Genomic DNA, 21,718 nt, shown 5'->3' with positions numbered 1-21,718 from the left:
GTGCCACATCTGGTACATGTGGATTCAACGCGTACCAGATGTGGGCCGGATCTGGGCCGAAACTATGTTGCTGTGTTGGTTGTCTCTGTAAATATTAACAGAGTGCACTGTTATATTGACAACAAGACTGAACATTTTGACTATCTTGTTTGTGAACAATGACACAAGGATGTGTCATTCTAATGGCACTGATATGTTCATTGACATAAATACTGTTTTGAGAGATGAACTAAGGATTTTGAAGTGACAATGCTGGTCATCCATTGTGTGGTGCTGTTTGTACGAATTTTTTCGTACAAAGAAAGATTCAAGAAATGTACCAAAGAAACTGAGAAAAACTGTAAATGTTTTTAAATTGGACTTGCTTAATAATAATAATAAAAAAAAATGTGTACAATATTTGTTAGCCAAAACAATTGTTTGATACTTATGTATTTTACATTTTACAGTTTTGTGTTTCACATTGGCTTTTAGAGAAAATATGAGAGAAATATGTCAATTATTCCAGTCTTCCCAAATATTTTTTGGCGAATGAAAATTGACTGTGGACTGTTGTGTGCAATCTAAAGTTGTGAAGCATAATTTAATGTGGGATCAACAAATAAATATGTAGTTGTGCAACCATTATTTATCTGTGTGTGTGTGTGTGTGTGTGTGTGTGTGTATAGTATAATATATTATGTGTAGCATTGCGTCATCTAAATGTGTGTTATTGAATGTCCAGCAGGGGGCGCGTGGAGTCTCCTGTTAGTACATCATCAAATGACGTCATTGGAATTTCAAGATGGCTTCGGATCAGGATACGAACATCTACCGGTCTGAGTCAGGAAAGCTTTAATGTTTTAACGGGCATGTCTATTAACTCACGCTATTTGCATCCTGTTAATACTTACCCTGTTAATATGTTGGAGGACCGTCTGAAAAGGTGTCATGGGGAAAAAAGTGCGGAGTCCAACACTGAACTACAGCGCTTTGGCTGTCAATCCACAAGAGGATTTTGAATGAGATGGAAAAGACTGAGGATGGACATGTACAGATATATTTCCTTTATATGAGAGCAAACTGAGATAAAAATATTCCTCATTAGGTGGTTTAAAAAGGGGTCTACAGTAGAGGTCATTCGTTCTGCCGTCAGGAATTGGGCTGCGGTCGATGGGTATGTATGTACAGTCTCTTCTCTATTGTGCGTTTTGACAGTCAGTAATGCAGTATTGGCTGTGTCTTAAAACATTACTAGAGCTGTCTACCTAGACAGCATTTATAGGTTTCGGAAGGTTCGGAATTTTTTATCCAGACACGCCTGTCATGCCACAAAATATTGAACCAAAACTTGATTCTGATGCTCAGCTCAGCTAGGCTGCTGGATCGAACGCTCGAGTCATTAGTGAGCTGAATCGAATGCACGGATGGAATGTTCTATCATGTCCCAAAATACTATCGAGCATTCTAAACGTGATTATGATGTTCAACAAAGCTGAATTCATACATTCCAAACTGTTACGATGTTTAAAAAAAAAATTCAGAATCTGATGTAATACAATGTTCCAAATGGAATTATGACGCAACAAAACACTGCATCGAACATTCCAAACTTGATTCTAATGCTCCGCTAGGCTGCTGGATCGAATGCTCGAACCAAACGTTACAAACGCAATATTTCCAACATTTTGAGCATTCAAGTTCAACAGTGCCCCAAAAATACTGAAACGCATGCTTGATTTGAATGTTTTGTCATGCCCCAAAATACTGAATAATACTTTCTAAACGTGATAATGTTGTTAAACAAACTGAATCAAATGTTCAAATCAAACATTTTAAAATGTTATGTTGTTAAATAAAAAAAATGTTATGATGTCCGAAATACTGAATATTCCAGAGATTATGAAGTTTGATTACACACTATGAGCCCCGAAATTGTGAATCAAAAGTTCCAACAGTGAATCAAATGTTCCAACAGGGTATCGCGTGTTCCAAACAAACACACCTTGATCAGATGTTCCAAATACATCTTTAGTGTCTAAAATACTGAATCAAACTTTCTATCATGCCCAAAAACACTGAATCAAATGTGCCAAATATGCCCATCACATCCTAAAATGCTGTCAGCTAGGTAGAGCGCTTGAACTAGTGTTTTACTGTGTATATTTTGTTTTATTTTAGGTTATCCACCCAGTGGGGTCCAGAAGTGCAGTGTCATCTCCGAGCATAGTGGGCATTCTGTAGATTCACCTGTGAAGCTGATGGTTGAGGCGTCTTCCTCTGGAGGGGCGGGTGCTGATGAAGGCAGACCACCTCCCCGCATCTCAGATGTTACAGACAGGCAGGAGAACATAATGCAAGGCATGTTCTCTCATACTGGTACATCGCAGAGAGAGAAAGGCCAATCGCAGAGAAGCCAGGACCATGAGGTGCCAGAGTCATGTGATAAAGTACTGCAACAGACCAGTAACCAGCCATGTGGCACTAAGCTCCCAAATGGACACGCGACCCACAAGGAACATGAAGTGACTGAACGTGACTTTCCAAATTCATCTCATCCTGCAAGAAGCTGCTTGAATACTAAAGATGACCATATGATGTCAAACGGGGAACTGTCGGCAGACTCCAGTGCCGTGTCTTCTACGTCTCTGATAAACCAGTCACTCTCTGAAGTAACTCTACCACCTCAAGATGGAGTTGGGGATGGATCAACTGACCGCTGTTCAAATTCCCAGGATTCAGTGTTCAAGTCAACGCACGGTGATGAAGGAGAGCTGTGCTCGTCAGCCGGTCCGTCAACTCCAAAACACTCTCTCAGGACGTTTTCTTCTAGCTGTGTCTTCAACGCTGACTCTGCTCCTCTCAGTCCGGATGATGACGAGACCTTTTCCACATCTGATAGACCTGAGGACTTAAGGTTCACGGACGTGAGTCTGAATTCCAGGAACACTTATGAAATCAGCAGACGTCAGAGCGCCCCAGACAACATCCCTGGTGTGTTGAGTGTTGCTGCCGCAGACCTGACTCTGAGCCAGAGGAAACAAGGCATCCCAGAGGTCTTTAGCAGGTATTGCTCCCCAGTTTTGCTTTAGCTAAGATACCGTTTAGAAAATAGCTAAATATGAGAACCAAAAATCAGAGGTGCATATTATTTAGAGCTTATCAGAAAGATAATTAGATTGTTTTAAAGATGAGTTAATTGTAAAAAAAAAGAGACTGTAATAAAAAATCTAGACGTATGTTTATATTCATGTCGTTTTATTTGATTTTGACCATTTTTATATTATTATACTTTATATAAAGTTGACATTCAATACATGTTATCAAGTATAAATTACGTTTTCCTTACACCTTCAATATATGTGTTTAAGCTTATATATATAATTATTATTTATTTATTTTTTCAAGGTAAAAAGCATTTTCTATTTTCTACACATATCATTAATTATTATTTATAAATGTCACATTGACATTTTACAACCTGAACTAATCTTACCTTTTCATAAAAAGGTCAAATTTATATCTGACATTTTAAGAGACGTATTGACATTTTTACAGTCATGAGGATCTACAGGGGTCCTCTCTATGATTTAATTTCCTGTTTTTATTCTGCATGTTGATTGCATTATTAATAATAATTGCAAATATGAATAATTTAGCAGTGATTTATTTTTATTTTGCAGAATGAGTTTGTAAAACAGGATTGTTCATTTAAAGGTACACTTTACCCCAAAATGAAAATCATGTCATTCCAATTCTGCATTATTTTCTAGACTCCATGAAATACAAAAGAAAATATTTATAAGCTGTTCTTTTCCACACAACACAAATGGATGGTGATGGTATATTCCCAAGCTCCAAAATGGCAAAGAAGTACTAGTCTTTTTTCATCCACTTTCACTGCATGGAAAAGCGCAGCTAGGACATTCTGCTAAACATTTTCTTTTGTGTTTCATGGAACAAACTAAATAATATGACATGGGGTAAGTAATTGATGATAGTTTATTTTTAGCTGGACTGTCCCTTTGAAGTTTAAACTGTCCCTTCTCTTCAAGATATGAATGCTTTTGTTCAACACATAACAGGTTTGGACAAGGATTCTATCTTATTCCAGTCACTGAGTTGAATGAAAGCTTAAACTGTGAATTTCCTCATATCTTACGATGCTTGTTACGGCTGTCTTAGATCTGATCTCTGTCTTAACAGCTTTGCTTCTGGCAACGCCTGCAAAAATGAGGAACGTTTTTTTTTTAAATATCATGTTTCTTGTTTGCATAATTCTTTATGAATAAGCTTGAGCTTTATCTCAGTTCACAGGCTGTAGTGGCATTCCTCTCAAGTCACGTGCCACACAGTCAGTGACTATACTATCAGGCTTATCTTCATGCTGTGAAGCCAAAAAGCACATCCACAACTGGCTTGGGCACTTGCATTTGTTTCCAGTGTATTGTCTTCAGTTTTTGACAGATGCTCTGTGATGATGTCTTTGGCAGAAATCTGTTCTCCAGAAAGCAGAGGGAGGCTCAGAGTGCACCAGGATGGAAACTCTTTGGAAAGGTCCCGCTGAGAGAAAGTCCCCCCAAAGCCTCCAAAACCATACAGCAGGTCTGTTTACACCTCATTCATATTGAGAGTAGATGTAAATTTGGATCGAGCAACATGAGACAGAATGTAATAAAACCTTTTATAGATCTTTTAAATAGCTGTGTATTGTTGTTAGTGTACATGAAATCAAAATGTATCCACTTGATAAATTCCCCTTGTCTTAATGTGCAGAATTTTTTATCAGTGCATATTAATCTAAAGAAAAAAATTACAATCTTTCATCAAAATTGAATAGCTTTTACCACCAATGATTTCTGATGATCGAACCAAATCACGTTAAGTAGGATTAAACAAGTAATTATGAGTAATTAAGTAATTATGTATATATTATATATATAGTGTGTTATTTTATATTACATTTAAAGTTAATATATTTTAAATGAGTAAAATACAACTTCAGCATTACAGCATTTTATATATTTATATATGTATGTGTATGTATATATATATATATATAATCAGTTAAAATTATAATCTAGTATATTACTAGTGCCTTAGTATGTTAGTCAACACTTAAAAATAAGTGTCAAGCACAACAAAAGATTAAAACGTAATGATTTAAAATGTATTTTAAAGTAAAACTTTTAATTTGACAAATGCACTTCTTAAAACCGTACTTATGTGTTCAGAAACATAGTAATGAAAGTCGTACACTTAAGTGGTCTTTATTTCATCAATATTATATTATTTGCAAGTACAGTTTTTAAAATAAACTTTTAAGATTTGAAGTGCTCATTCAGTGCAGTTAAGCACACTTCTTTTTCACAAGGGATGCCATACATTATTTCCTTTAAAATATTTTTCACATTAATATATAATGGAAGACTTTTATGAGAAGAACATGATCCAAAAACAGTTACACATTTGTTTGTGAGGAAGTGAAACATTACATCGGTTTAAGTCACAGTGTACAAATATTAGTCTGATCTTTGCTATATCACTGACATCCATGATTCAAATCAAACTCCATACTGAGCAAAACATCTGTTGCTACTTTCACATCTTCTGAACAAACTTGACCTTAGTGGAAAGAAGTCAGTCAGAAGTGAATCTTTTTTCACTTTATTTTTGGTGTCCAAAACTCTGTTAGGTGACATTGTGAGAATATTCCTCACACCTAAGCGAACATATGAGGGACAAAATCACAATATGTTACGTATCTCTGTGACAGATGTAGTTTTACTGAGTATCAGATGATTCTGTTGTCAGGGAGACAAAAAAACATAGTTTTTTGAGAAGAGCAATTAAAAAAATTCAGTGAATGATAAGAAATGCACTGTATGGCTGGTAAATTGTCTCTGTTCACTCGACTTTGTGGGGAAAAAAGTTCATTTTGAACCCTGGAAGAAGGTGTTTTAAACAAGCGCTTAAGTTTATTTCACTTGAAGCCTTTGCTAAAGTGAAAACTGAGTTCTGCTTTTGGTGCTGTTCTCCAAGAAGGCAGAAGACAACTCTGCCAGCCATGCATGTCTAACCAGAAACAATTCCGTTCTTCTCAGTAGACCTCTTTGTACGGGTTTCACTTCTGCTGTTTAGGCAAACAGAACAAGCTATGCTACCTCTAAGTTCTCTAAAAGTCAATGTGCTCTGGTCATATGATTGGGTGGAAGGGAGAGTAGGAACCGTAGAAGCCTTTCTGCAGCTGCGAGTCCAGCTGGCTTGGAGCTCGAAACCTTTCAGGATATTAGTGTCTGTGTTTTTAGGAGAGGGACTGTGAAGGTCATGAAGAGGTCAGCTTGTGTTTTTAGGGAGAACGACGCACATCCCAATATGTGTATGTTGTGTTTTTATTTAATCTCTACCCTGCTTATCTTCAGTCAGTCACGCACACGTGGTTCTCTACACGTTAGATTACTAACAGCTAAACTCCTTCTGTTTATTGAGTTAAACTTCACACAAACAAAAAGGAAAACTGGATCCAGTCAGAATAAAGCCTGTCCGGGAAACTGCAGATCTTGCTGTCATGACTTATTGTGCTCTGCCAAATCCTGTCAGCATAAACTCCAAACGCACTTTTACCTCTTTAAACTGAACCCAGTCCAGTCAGCACAGTTTTGAAGCGTGGGCCATTTATTTCTCAGTTCTCAGGATCTGGTTTATGTTACTGTATTTCTGTCATTTTGCTCTCTCTTCAGGAAGGTAACCCAGGGAATCTCACATCTGTATCTACACCCAATCTCTTAAATTCAGGGGTATGATGTTTGGTTTCTAAATGAGCTCTCCTTTATTCTCACTGTCTCTTCTGTGCACTGAGCCGTACACCTTCACTTCCCATCGGCCATTTCAACCACTCTCACGTCACGTGACACGCCTGCTTGACTTGTACTAATTTACTGACATTTACTGACCCTCATGTCATTCCAAACCTGTATGATTTTTCTTCTTTCTTTCGTACACAAAAGAAGATATTTTGAAGAACGTTCACGCTGCTCTTTTTGCATACAGTGAAATCATACAGTGACCAAAGACCATCAACCTCCTGTCAAGGACAAGAAAAGAAAGAGTAGTCCATAAGACTTGTGTGCTCTATTATTTGACTTGTGAAGTTGTAAATTAGCTTTGTGTAATGTACAGACCATGCTTCTGTACTTCACGTAGTTCTCAAATTTAATTTGCATATTCAAAGTTGGTGCGTTTTGATTTGTCTCAAGATGTTTAATCTGGCACGCCACATCTCAACACAACACAATGTGTCTTGCTCTTAATGGCACCCAGTCTCCTTTCTTTGTGAAATGTGACAAAAATTTTGGATTTTTTATTTATTTGAGAATATCAATACAGTATCATGTGGAAAAATATTTGATACTTTTAAATATAGATCATTGTATGGAAAAGAGCAGTGTGAAATCTTAAGGGTGATCAAATGATGACAGAATATAAAGTTTGGGTGAATTATTGTTACAGCTAACATGAACTAACTAAGAACAATACTTTTACAGCACCAATTCTACTACTTTTACATTTTTAAATTATATTAAATGATGTATTATGAACAAACGTGTTAACAGTGAACAATATTTATATGTAAATATAAGGTTGCAGTATTAAATTAATATATTATTTTTAAATTAACATTAATAAATGCTATAAGAATGTGTTTATTGTTAGTTCATGATTCCTAACTCACTAACAAATTTAGTTTTAACCATCAGTATGAATGTTAGAAGAATACCAAAATAAAAAATGTTGTAATGTTTCCTTTTTTTAAAGTAAAAACAAAGAACAAAAAAATTGAAAGATTTTTTTACATTTGATGAAAAAAAATTTTTCTGGGAGACATTTTATTTTCCTGATTCAAATCTTTACTATTAAATCTTTACTGTTGATCCCTGAGTCTGAATATTAGGGATGCACGATATATCGGCCACCATATCGGTATCGGCCGATATTTGTCCATTTTTAAATGTTATCGTTATCGGCCCGATAAAAAAATGTGGCCAATATATTAAAGCCGATAAATTATGGATTATTTCCTTTAGCTGAGACACTTAAGTTTCAATATGATGGTTTTGAATGACTGGAATTATGATTGGAATCACTTCAAAAAAGGACAGTACTGTGCAATGTGCAGCACAAGGCTGTCATACAGGCTACATAAAACTATAATGAGAAGAGAACATTATAATTGTGTGCTTGGGACATGGATTTTAATGGTGAGAGTTTTGTTTTTGTAATCAGACTCTCAAAAATTATATATATATTTGAATTTAAATTTATCGGCCAATATAATGGTTATTGGCTTTTAAATATAAATAATTATCGGTATCGGCCTAAATGTTCATATCGGTGCATCCCTACTGAATATGTAATTATGCAGCTCTTATTATGAAGCCTAAATGTTCTTCTGATATCAAGCAGTTGAACTTTGCATGAATAACACCAGTTGATCCTCTATTCTCTCCTCTGACTAGTTTCTTTCATCACGCATATTTCTTAGAAAAAGAGCCCCATTCCCAATATGCCCACTGACATCTGTAGAAGTTTCTCCGACAGACGAGAAAGAGTCTCTGTGCTGCTGTTCAGTCAGTAATGATGATGAATGGGGTTGAGCTTGTGCTGTAGATGGTACAGGAAGAGAAACCAGCCAAACTGACTATTCTCAGGAAAGCGGTGGTTTTACACAGTTTTTGATAACATGAGACTTTGAAACATGAGACTTTGAAACATTCTGGTGTCTTCACGCTTCCTCAAATGAACAAACACCCAACTTTCAAATGCCCGACCTTTTCTCTCCATGGCCATAAGCATCACACGCAGTGCTTCACACCATGCCGGCTCTAGCCTCAGCATTGCCTTGATCTTTACACGCCTGCCATCTGCCTCCATATTCTCATGTTTAACTCTCACAAGCACATTCACGCCATATAACACTCCTTCCATTCAGCTCACAGTGGCGCCGCACATTTGAACTTGACCTGTTGGTTTTCTCACAGGAGTACGAAGCCAAGGTGTCTAAATCCAGCCAGAGTCCCTCTCTGCCCTCCCAGGGCCGACGGAAGAACCTGGAATTCGAACCATTGTCCACCACGGCGCTCATATTAGAGGACCGCCCCGCGTGAGTATCACGCACAAGACAAAAGCTATTTCTTCCATGTTAAGATATGTTTTTGTCCTAACCACCTGTAGTTTGTAATTATTATTATTTTTCCATTTAATATCTTTTTAGCCATACCTATGTTCCCAATATAGCACCTTATTGCGTACTTGCTGTATATTGCAATTTTTTTTAATGGTTTAAAATATATATTTTTATGATGCAATAGTGTACGTTTTGCGACATATAAACAATCACACCGTTGAGATTTGATGTATAGTGTAAATCGGTTAACGTGAGTTGTACAGTATGTATGCAGAGTTGCATGCACTATATATCCAGCTATATCTGGGCGTTAATTTAGTTTACATTTTGCTATGATATGAACAATCAATGAGCGAGTATCATCATAAAGCTGTTAACTAACCAGGTACAGCACTTATACTTACTTACGTACTTACTCAAAAGATAAAAGCAATTTCTTCCATGATAAGATGAAGTTTTGTCCTAATAAGCTGTTGGAAATAAAAGATGACAGGTGCTATACCTGTGTTCACAATATTGCATAATAATATTGCAAATGTAAGTTTTTATGTAAATTTTTATATTTTCCGTTCATTCATCAACTGAAAACAGGATAGACTAATCAATTTAACAATCAATATCGGTACGTAAAAATGATTAAAATCAAGAAATCAATATTTTTTTACCCAGCCCTAGTGGTCATGTGTGTCACTGCCACGGGTAAATGATGCATACTGTAAAATGACAGGTTTGAGATTTCAATCATATCGGATATCGCCCACCCCTAAGCAGTTTAATTGAGAAGTTAAATAAAGATAGTCATGGCATAATACTTACAACACATTTTATATAGTGCATAATATCTTTAGTCCCCTAGTGTGCAAGCCAGAGGAAACTGTAATGAGAACAAACTCCATTTGGATGTTGGATAATGGAGGAAAAAAAGCCTTGGGAGAAACCAAGCAACAACAGTTCTCCTCTGGCAATACACTCGAAATGTACTGTCAATAATTAAGTAGATATGTTACGACAATGATTCAACGGTAATATTAAGTTGTGGGAGTCTTTGAGGTCCATCCAGGTTTGAACGGTAAAGGTAGATGCTTTGTCACCTGCCCAACTTGTTGCGTTCTTTCAATAGGCGCTCAGGATACATTGACCTGCGTTACATATATCCTAGCAAACCTTGAGAGGCTCATCTTTCCCCAAACAATGGGCTATAAATAAGTCTTAGCAACAGAGACTGGGTTGTATTTCACCATGCATGTCTCTTCAGTCCCCAAGTCCTTATTAAGAATAAATGACCAGCGAAATGTGAGCGTGTCAGCCAAACCATGAGATAAACCAGCGATGAGGCATTTTCCAGAAACTTCTAAGTGATTATTTTTTTTCTGAAACATGTCAATGGTGACAACAGGTTGCTAGACTGTGTATTTGAGACATTTAATTGTCCGTTTTGTTGTGACAACTGAAATCATTGGCTTCCTTCCTCAGGAACCTCCCTGCTAAGTCGGAGGAGGAAGCCCAGCGCCACCGTCAGGAGTATGATGAAATGGTGGCAGAGGCGAGGAAGAGAGGTACTTTTGCACATTGTAACAAACAAAAAAACAGGTTACTGGAGTATGTTTGACATCAATTTTAGTCATTCTACTTCAAATGTTCAAATTTAATTCTCTTTCTATGTAATTATTTGTGAAATTGACCAGCAATTTCTGAGTGAAAATTGTTTCAAAGTAAATTTTACTTCCATTTGTTTTTAGTTTTTTTCAGTAATCATGTTGTTTAATCAATGTATCTGTTTATGACTGAATCTCATAAAACATGTCAAGAGCATGCCTGCATCATATTTCATCCCAAAACCAGGTGCTTTTATCCAAATGGAGAAGTATTTTATCTAAGAAGAGTTAACTATGGTTGCAATACCGCAGTGGCAAATTTTAGGAGTACGTTTTGAGAAGTTTGTCTCATTACTGTAATGAAAAAATCCATTTTAATTTGAATTAATTAACTTTTTTATACATTGTGACTGTGATTATGGGATTTAAATAATAAATACCTTTACCTAAATACAGTAAAAAGTTAAAATTTACAGAAATTGGAGTTTGACAATAATTGAAATTACAAAAAAAAAAAACTAAAATTTAAATAATAAAACGTCTGTATGGGTTACGGTAATGACAGTTTAGGGGAAATGTGCTTAATTACCATAAAATAATGTTGAAATAATGAAAAAATAGGCTTTATTTTTTATACGAGTACATTTTCTTGTAATTTGGGGTGAAATATGACCTAAACCTGTTTTCTAGAGATTCACCCATAAAAACAGTGTCACACTAGCGAATCTTTCCCCAAATGCTCCCAAAAATGAAATGTAGAAATGTGTGATTTCACTTAGTCAGGGAATGCTTTTGGTGCTCTCTGCCTTACATTTACAAGGGTCCTGCGCAGTTTGGAAAAGTACGGAATTTGATTTGAGTAGTTTCCAGGTCTGGATAAGTATGGATAAAAGAAAACAGTGTAGGCAAAAAAAAATTGTGTTTCCAGACTATTGCCCCTATTCACTTTTCTAAAATGTAAAATTAAGAATTTCTAAAGTTTAGAGATCATATAGTGATTGTCGAACACAAATTAATGAATTCAAGGCACACATTTTATTCAGCAAAACTGTTTGTCTTATAGCGATAAGCAAGTCTCTGTTGAACTTCACTAATAGAATGTTTACTCCATTGCCACTCAAACCATTAACAGATAAAGGAGCAAACAATCATTTAATTCCCTGTACTTTGTTATTTGGTGATTGTGCACATTTACAGTATCAAACCAATGTGTCAGAGGTGAATATATGCAGGTTATAAAGCTTTTTAGGTTTATTCTGATGCTACCGCAGATTATCAGTTTGTGAAAACAAATGAAAAAATATATATTTACAGATGATTTTACTATATACCAAATATAATGCTGAAAATAATGCTGTATGAACCATTTATGTTAAATATGGTCATGAAAAGTTTGGAAAATTTGAAATGGAAACTTTGTAGAAACCCTGTATTGAATATGATACTAATGTAATCATTGTCCACAGAACTGAAGGAGGCTCAGAAGAAGAAAAAGCAGATGAAGGAAAGATTTAAACAGGAGGAAAGCATCGCTAACGCAATGGTGGTTTGGAACAACGAAATCCTTCCCAACTGGGAGAGCATGTGAGACTATCACCACCTGCAATTATAACTATGATAAACTCGCTCGCTCGGTTGCTAGAACTAGAGCTGCAGCATTTGAAGGCATTATATTATATTTATTAAGAAATATTAATACCTAAACATATGAATAAAATCTAATATAAAATGCACTATTTTTTTACGCTGTATTCACGGCTCTCTTTCTTCAGGCGTGGCCTGCGGCGTGTGAAGGATCTGTGGTGGCAAGGTCTTCCTCCCAATGTGAGGGGGAAAGTCTGGAGTCTGGCCATTGGGAATGAGCTGAACATAACCTCAGGTTTTATTTAATTTTGACTTTGTCTTTTAATGTTTCATTGAAGAGTCACCTTTGAAGATGGGGATAAGCCCAGGATTAACTAGACCTTTTGGGCAAGCAGTCTGTCTGAAGAATATCATTATGCAGTGTTCACATGAATGAATGCAAAACTGCACAGTGCAGGTTCGCCTGAGGCGAGTTTTAACCTTGTTTATGACAAAGAAATTTCTAAAGAAATTTGGCTGAGTTTCTTTCTGACACTCCCTAAAGAGAACGATTTCTGCACTTTGGACTTTAATCTAGTTTAAGTTAGACTTTTAAAGTTTTAGTTAAAGCTAACATATAGACCAGACATTTCTTCTGCTTTTTTAAAGGTTTTATGATTAAAACTGCGCTGCTTTATGTTCCTTTCTGTTCCTCTCAGATTTGTACGAGATCTTCCTCTCGCGGGCCAAAGAGCGCTGGAAGAGCTTCAGAGAGACAGGCAGTGAGATGGAGTCAGATGGTATGTGTTTCGTCCCTCAGGCATTTTAGACACACCAAACTCTAGTACAATAAGACTAAAGCCCTATTCAGACGGGACTAGTTTAACATGGAGAGGTGGGGTAAAGTAATAATTACCAGAGCTTCTCTGTGATTTTAGTCCCGTCCGAATGTGCATCTCAGTAATCATTGCGGACAATGTCAGTAAAGATTACGGCGACTTTTACCTTCAGTAAAAAGGTCCGGAAAAATGTCCTCAGATAATCCTAATCCCGTGCGAATAGACCCGCTGTAAATATGTATGTAAATATTTCGCCGGTTTTCCGTGGTTTTTCAAGTATGGAGACGCTTGAAAAAGCATTCAGTTGCGTTCTAGACACTGGGACAAGTCTGTGGGAAAACTCAAGTGTTTTCCACACACCATTCAGATCAGAAAGAAAAAGAACGAATCATCTTTTAGCGTTTGGTAACTGCCTATTACCAACACAGTCCAATCTGAAGTTAATTAATACATCGTTCGACCAGACATAACTGTTTTATATATATATAAATAAAATATAGGTTGTAATGTGTTTGCGCACGTGATATCAGGAAGCAACGTAATACACACATGATGACAGGAAGGTGACGGTGATGCGCAAATCGAGTTACTCCTCCCACTTCTGCTAGATTTACTGAGATATCTTATCCCGTGCGAATTGGCCATTAATATTACAGACGTCCTGTGGTAAAATTACATTACTCCATCTACTAGGGCTGTTCTTGGAAAAGTCATGGAAATTCAATGGTCAGGAAGTGCAACAGTGGTATGTGTCTCTATGCGAGTGTCTGACTTCCAGTTCTCCCCGGTCGCCTTTCTCCTCATTTTATTGAAGCGGCGGTTATTTCCTTCCTGTGCTGCAAGCACAGACTCGCTAATAACGGGTAATTCATGTTTTTTTTTGTTTTCTACTTTGCCTTCCAGCTTGTGAACACTATAAAATGATCTTTTATTAGCCTGAGCGCTTCCTTATTTGATGTTCCATAATAAATCTTTTAATAAAGCTGGTTTGAACACAAACACATCCTCCCGTTCACATGTGACGCTCATCACAACAGCCAGGCTGTTAGCCTCCAGCGGTACACTTGAGCAGATCCTCTGGGACTAACAAACACCAGATGAGGCTGTTTATCCACGGCCAGGAATAACTGTAGGAAATCACAGGCTGATAGCGATGTACTGTGGATATACACTACCAGTCAAACGTTTGAAATCATTCAAAATACGCTGATTTGCTGCTCAATTATCAACAATGTTCCTTATTTTTATCAATGTTAAAAGCAGTTTTTGCTGCCTAACATTTTTGTGGAAACTTTTTTAGGATTCTTTGATGAATAGACAATTCCAGAATTTATTTGAAAACTGAAATCTTCTGTATCATTACAAATGTCTTTAGTCTCACTTTTGACCAATTCAGTGGAACATTGCTGAATAAAAGTATTCATATATTTTTTATAAAAAAAAATCAACATTGATAATAACAAGAAATGTCAACCTATTAGAATGATTTCTGAAGGATCATGTGACACTGAAGACTGGAGTAATGATGCTGAAAATTCAGCTTTGCATCACAGGAATAAATTACATATTAAAACATATTCAAATAGAAATCAGTTGCTTTAAATTGTAGAATATTTCACAATATTACTGTTTTTACTGTATTTTCGATCAACAAATGCAGTCTTGGTGAGCAGAAGAGACCAAAAAAATCTTAATTGCTCCAAACTTTTAACCGGTAGTCTAAGTTTAATAATATTGGCGCAAAATCTCTCACCGTATTGAAATTCTTGAGATATAACATGATATTTTCACATAATATTGAAATATATTTGGAAAAATGACAGTATATTAGACGTGTATTGGAGTCGGCCTTTATTATGTGGTTGTGTTTGTTACAGTGGACAGTGCCGACCGTGAGTCCAGTCTGGATCTGATCAAACTGGACATATCGCGCACATTTCCATCGCTCTTCATCTTCCAGAAGGTATAGTTCGCACTCTTCCTGTCACTGTTGTTATGGTATCAGTTGACCTGTAACTCTACAGTCAGCACTACAGTAAGGAATGAATGTGACTCATGTTGGGCCGTCTTCTGCTAGGGTGGGCCGTACCATGATCTCCTGCACAGCGTGTTGGGCGCTTACACCTGCTACAGACCTGACGTGGGATATGTGAGTGATCACCAGCACAATATTTACAAAGATATTTTGTGTTCCTCTACTGCTTCTCATCTGCATATTAAAAACACCAGCTCTGTTTAAACACATCCTTCAAAAGTTTGGTAGGAGTTTTTTTTTTTTTTTTTAAGAAGTCTCTTCTGCTCACCATGGCTGCATTTATTTGATTGAAAATGCTGTAAAAACAGTAATATTGTGAAATATTATTACTATTTAAAATAACTGTTTTCTATTTGAATATATTTTAAAATGTAATTTATTCCTGTGATGCAAAGCTGAATTTTCAGCATCATTACTCCAGTCTTCAGTGTCACATGATCCTTCAGAAATCATTCTAATATGGTGATGAAGAAACATTTCTTATTATAAATAATGGTTGACCAAGAAATATTTATTTATTTATTTATTTATTTATTTATTTTATAATTATTATTATTTTCTTTTTCTTTTTCTTTTTTTAATTTTTATATATATATATATTTTTTATATATAAAAAATACATCACAGTTCCCCATAAAAATATTATATATATTTTTATATATATAAAAAATACATCACAGTTCTCCATAATTTTTTTTTTTTTAATTAAGCGCTGGGTTGAACTCTAGCAACTCAGAATTCAATATACAACTATTTTATTATGTCACATATTTAGAAACGACTCAACGCCAACAGCTCTCTTACAGTCATAGTTTTGCCCATCTACACTACCGATCAAACGTTTGGGGACAGTAAGAAAAAAAATCAGTTATTTTTTTAATTAATACTTCTATTCAGCAAGGAATATATATATATATATATATATATATATATATATATATAAAAATAATTGTTTTTTATTTTTATGGAGAACTGTGATGTATTTTTTCAGGATTCTTTGTTGAATAGAACAGGATTGATGAAATAAAAATCTTTCAAATCATAAGAAATCTTTGTTTAATTGAATGCATCCTTGCTGAATAGAAGTATTAATAAAAAAAATTAACAGATTTTTTTTTCTTACTGTCCCCAAACGTTTGATCGGTAGTGTAGATGGGCAAGACTATGACTGTAAGTGAGTTGTTGTCGTTGAGTCATTTCTGAATATGTGACGTAATAAAATAGTTGTATATTGAATTCTGAGTTGCTAGAGTTCAATCCAGCGCTTCATTCAAAGAGCCCGTCCTCATGAAAGCCATCAGACGGCTGTGAAATGACTTGATTTTGTCTGCAGGTTCAGGGCATGTCCTTCATAGCTGCTGTGCTGATTCTCAACCTGGAGGAGGCCGACGCTTTCATCGCCTTCGCCAATCTCCTCAACAAACCCTGTCAGATGGCCTTCTTCAGAGTGGACCACGAGCTGGTACTGCAACGTTTAATAGATCAGATTATTTACATTGTGTTGTGAAGGAATGTTCTTGGTTCAAAACAAGCCAAGTCGACAGCATCTTTTTAGCCGAGTTTTTGAAGTGCCCCTATTATGCTATTTTAAAGTTTCCTAATGTTGTTTTGGAGACTCCTACAACAGGTTTACATGCATCAAAGGTCAAAAAACTGTTTCATTTTCTCATAAAATACATTTGCACATCACCACATTTTCAATGATTCTCAAACGACTCGTCAGATGAATAAATCTCTCTAAATCCCGCCTTTCCACGAGCTACTCTGCTCTGATTGGCCAGACAACCCAGTCTGTGGTGATTGGTTTACCGTGTACAGCGCGCGTCGAAAACCAAAACGTCCATTGCCATAACAACGTCAGCTGTCCTGAGGCTTCCTACACCATAAACTAAACACAGTAACGAACAATGACGTCGATTTTACCATATCAGTGCGAGCGCAAGTCCAATGATGAAACATTGGAAGAACTAGTTATTCAACCCGAACCTCCATCGCAAGGACGACTCAACCATCTGAACACCATCTTTCAAGAGCAAGCGGTTTGAGAATCCTACATTGAACTCCGAGATTTGAGAAGCAGTCGTCAGTGAAATAAAGGGAACACAGCAAAAGTTTAGGAATATACTGCTGTGATATGATGGTAAATATGAACTTTAACCACTGATTCTTCACATGCTCGTCCTTGGGCAGTAAAAAAAACCTTCACATTGAGCACGGGGTCTTCTGGACATGATGCTATCCAGCATCCACAGGAATCAGCTGCCAGTTTGAGGTTCAAGTTTCCCTGGTGTCTGCGCGCGCAATATGCTAATGTTTCGTCTTGACGTCACAACGAAACGGCTTATGACTTTTAGAAAATTCTTCATTTTTTTGACTCAGAGTCGACTCTTACTTTTGAAAGACAATAACTTTATATACGGTGAACTTTCAGATTTAAAACTTTGCAGGATGTTTTCATTCACTTAGAGCTATGTTACACACTACATGAAAGGTCATTTTCAAAAATCCATAATAGGGGCCCTTTAAAGACTTTAAACTGAGGGACAAGACATCATTATTTTGTAACACAAACGGCACCTTGTTCATGTCCGTAGAGTTTAGTTTTGGGTGGATTGGTCAAAGGGGTTTTCACATATACATAAATTTGAATTTTGTGTCTCTTTTTTGATTAGATGCTGAAGTACTTTGCAGCGTTTGAGGTGTTCTTTGAAGAAAACCTCCCCAGGCTTTTTAATCACTTCAACAGTTACAACCTCACACCTGACCTGTATCTGATAGACTGGTGAGTCCTTGAAGAATCTTCTGATGTAGGAAATCAATTCTTGGATATTTGAAATAAGTCTAAAAACTAAGCTTGATGTGTAAATGTGTATGTTTGAGTATGCGATAGGGTGTGTGATATTGACAAATTTATTCAATTGATGTCCTGAGGCATTTTTGCCATTTTATAAGGGCAATTTTTTCTGATCTTATTAGAAGTAAGAATTTGACATAAAATGTGATGCATGCTTTTAATTAATACATTCAATTAGAATAATAAAACAGAATAATTTAGCCTTTTACCAATTAAATTAAATCAGTATCAACAAAATGCACAGAAGTGGCACAGAAGCAGCATCTAAAGCAGCATTTAACAGCCTACAACCGTTAAAAAAAGTATGTTCTAGATCAGGGGTTCTCAATCCTGGTCCTCGAGGGCCACTTTCCTGCAGAGTTTAGCTCCAACCTTGATCAAACTCACCTGCCTTTAGCTCTCTAGTAAACCTGAAGAGCTTAATTAGCTGGTTCAGGTGTGTTTGATTAGGGTTGGAGCTAAACTCTGCAGGAAAGTGGCCCTCGAGGACCAGGATTGAGAAGAACCCCTGTTCTAGATAGTATGAATGAAGTTTGGACGTACTACATCTTCCATGTTGTTGTCATCTGACCTACGGCATCAGGTACGTCGCTTCACCGCCATTCACAGATCCTCTCCTGTGGCATCATGGGATAGTAAAGTGTCCATTAAATGCACACTTCAGAATCTCGACAGAAGTAGTAGGTCAACCGAGTACTTTTCGCTTGCTGTTTTTCAAATGCTATGTTTTCAGACACACTACTCTGATGGTGTACTGTTTTTCACATACTAGTAGGAAAGGATTTGATTTTGTGCAGTGACTGAATGGATCATTGAATCACTGATTCATTAAACAATGCTGATTCATTCAGTAGCGAGACACCACTGTGTTTCTCAGAGACGCACAACAGGTCGCTGTGTCTTTATTTGGAAAAAAATTTTTTTTTACAGCAAAAAAAGACAAAATTGTGTCTAAAATGTAACTCATAATATTAACTTCTTGTTTACTTAAAGGCACACTGTGTAAGATCTTTGAATTAAAATATCCAAAAACCACTAGAACAATGTTATATACTTTGTTGATTTGTGTACTTTATCCCAAATGTTTCTAAGAATGTTTGCATAAGCAGTTTTAACCAGGACGCGGGCCGCGTCCGTGCGTCGCCTATCAATGACATCATACCCGCGTTACTCTCGAAACTCGAAACCATGGAAACACCAAAGACACTTTAATATATTATGTGTTTTATTGGACAGGTGAGCAACTGTTTGGATACATTTATAGACAGAAAACTAATCATTGTTATATAGCTCAACACAGTCTGTTTGTTTCAATCTCGTTTTCTTGATGTACCGCGAGTACCATGTTTAACCATACCTAATATCGATCTAGTTTACTGCAGTGTGTAACAAGTGTCTCATAGTAGCGAACGCATTATAACATAACTTTCAACACACTCGAATGTATCTAAACTGTTACCCCACATATATGACTGGAAGAAGTGGAAGAGGTCGTCTACGGCATAATAAAAGCTGAAATCACGGCGTCATCAAGCTACGCCATCGTTTCAAATAAGCGACCTCTAGTGGCGAAATATTACATAGTGTGCCTTTAACTGTTTGTTTAAAATCAATATCATGTTTGCTAAGTTTTCTTTAAAACAACGATGTAGACGAGACATTTAGGACTGGAGTCTGATGCTGCCTTCCATCCAGAGTCTTATTTCTGATCATGAACGCTAACCAAAACTCCCGAATGCGTTGTGTTTCCAGGATCTTCACCCTCTACACTAAGTCCCTTCCGTTAGATGTGGCATGTCGGGTGTGGGATGTGTTCTGCAGAGACGGGGAGGAGTTCCTGTTCCGCACGGGACTCGGGATCCTGCGGCTCTATGAGGAAGTGCTCCTGCAGATGGAATTCATTCACATCGCTCAGTTCCTGACCAGACTCCCGGAGGACACGCCACCCGAACGCCTCTTCAGCTGCATCGCCAACACTCAGATGATCAGCTGCAACAGGAAGTGGACTCAGGTCAGTTCCTGTCTGAGCCGCTACAGCCATCAACCACTGGAATTTCTTTGTGAGGGAAATGAAATGCAAATATGCTCCCGGCTACATTTTGCTCGTTTTGCATAATCTCTAATAATAGATATCTAGTAAAATGAATCTGTGTGAACTGTTGTTTTGAGGAAATGACATATATTTTGTAAACTCACCCTTAGTATAGCTCCACCTGCAGGGAGTTTGAGTTGTCTGCTTGTGATTTGTGTGGCGTTCCTTGTAACATGCGTTGTCTTTTTCTCTTCATCAGGTGTTTAATGCCCTCATAAAGGATAAAGAAATGGAAAAAAGCAGCAGTCCTTCAGTGAGAAATTCTTGAACTCTTTCCAATTTTATATTTCTATTATGTTACTCAAATGAATGGATTGGCAGAGAGGATTGTATAAAACTGGGGTTCAAAGAAGTCAATGCAATGTGAAGAAAAAGCTAAACTTGATTCCTTCGTAACCATGCCAGTATTACTGAAGCAAAACTTTGTATGAATTCAAGATATAAGCCTTTAATGAGAAAATATTCCACCAGCTTAGTCATGTACTGTACCAGATACCAGCATCAGGCTTTTTAAAAAATATTCCTCCTTATTGAGAGGAATCATGTGGTGCATTTGGACAACTGTGCCGACATACACACCATTCACTCTTTTTGTATGCTGAAGTTTGTTTTGAAGGAGATGCATTTGGAGCCTGTTCAATGCACTTGAGATTTATACAATAGAATAGAAAATAGGTTCTGAGATTTTAAAAAATGTGATGTTTTTTTAAATGGTTTTGTTTTGTAGAGCAAGACCATAATGAAGTGCAATAGAAATTATAAAAAAATAAGTCAGATGCAGTTAATAATGCAGAAATACTGCATCTAGTGTGTAAGGTGTAAGGTATTCAGAAGCATTTTGCCTAAGAATTATTGCATTTTGGAAGTCCACATCCCATTGTTCTTCTTTTAAAACACTAATATGTAGCCTAATCTTAAAACAAATCTTATTCTTGTCAGTGTGACAGTAGAGCCCACAAGCTCGATGTGAATAATGCATTCAGACATTTGTGTGCTTAATGTACATTTTCTAAAATGAACTGACATTTGCCAGTTAAGGAACAAGAATGTGTGGTATAATAATCAAATTTGAGTCATTTTTGTGCTTTATTTCGGTTTAATAACTTGACGAAATGCATTGTTTATCGTGGATTTTAGCCCTAAAATCTGTAAATATTGGGTCTCTAAACATTTTTCGATTTGGTGATGTATCTTGATGAAAACTGTAAATTGTATCATTAATTCTTGGTTTGTTTTCTACACACTCCTTGTTTTATTGTACAGTTTTCATACTCCAGTGAAGATTATTGTAAATAGGTGAAATATTTGACACCACAAAATTCAAATGTGTAAATAAATCTAAAACTACAATTGTAGTCGTTGTGTTTTTTTTTATTATTATTATTCAGCGTGACTCAAATACAATTGATGCATTCTTTTTGTATATACCTTAGTTGTGTTAAACGCAATCTATTCAAGCAACAGACATTGAAAGAGAATAAATAAATGAAAACAAATACTTACAAATGATAAACACTGAAATGTATGAAAGTTAATTAAAAGTTGAATTAAACTTAAGGGGGTAATCAATATATACT

General features: G+C 36.4%; 1 protein-coding gene and 1 long non-coding RNA gene across 4 annotated transcripts; one reads left to right on the top strand and one right to left on the bottom strand.

Annotated features, from left to right (window-relative positions):
• Nucleotides 1-772: 772 nt before the first annotated feature.
• On the top strand, nucleotides 773-21,491 carry tbc1d12b (TBC1 domain family, member 12b). 3 transcript variants are annotated; one of them, XM_082151503.1, is made up of 15 exons: nucleotides 773-1,156; nucleotides 2,161-3,046; nucleotides 4,473-4,584; nucleotides 6,720-6,776; nucleotides 9,018-9,139; nucleotides 10,637-10,719; nucleotides 12,225-12,342; nucleotides 12,531-12,637; nucleotides 13,041-13,121; nucleotides 15,038-15,123; nucleotides 15,238-15,309; nucleotides 16,529-16,657; nucleotides 17,868-17,977; nucleotides 19,802-20,060; nucleotides 20,341-21,491. In XM_082151503.1, exons 1-15 carry the CDS (start codon nucleotides 1,153-1,155, stop codon nucleotides 20,407-20,409), a joined length of 2,295 nt encoding a protein of 764 aa, XP_082007629.1. In that variant the 5' UTR covers nucleotides 773-1,152; the 3' UTR covers nucleotides 20,410-21,491. The 3 variants fall into 3 exon arrangements, with proteins under 3 accessions (XP_082007629.1, XP_082007631.1, XP_082007630.1); XM_082151505.1 differs by having other exon boundaries at nucleotides 773-1,164; XM_082151504.1 differs by lacking the exon at nucleotides 6,720-6,776.
• LOC309485009 lies at nucleotides 15,556-16,522 on the bottom strand. The gene is made up of 2 exons (XR_014201021.1): nucleotides 16,319-16,522; nucleotides 15,556-16,190 (listed from the first exon to the last, which is right to left on the bottom strand). It is a non-coding gene; the product is annotated as an uncharacterized lncRNA (long non-coding RNA).
• Nucleotides 21,492-21,718: the final 227 nt, after the last annotated feature.

The sequence above is a fragment of the Leuciscus leuciscus genome, assembly GCF_965113295.1.
Source record: "Leuciscus leuciscus genome assembly, chromosome: 21".
NCBI lineage: Eukaryota > Metazoa > Chordata > Actinopteri > Cypriniformes > Leuciscidae > Leuciscus > Leuciscus leuciscus.
This window is presented reverse-complemented; position numbering and strand designations above follow the sequence as displayed.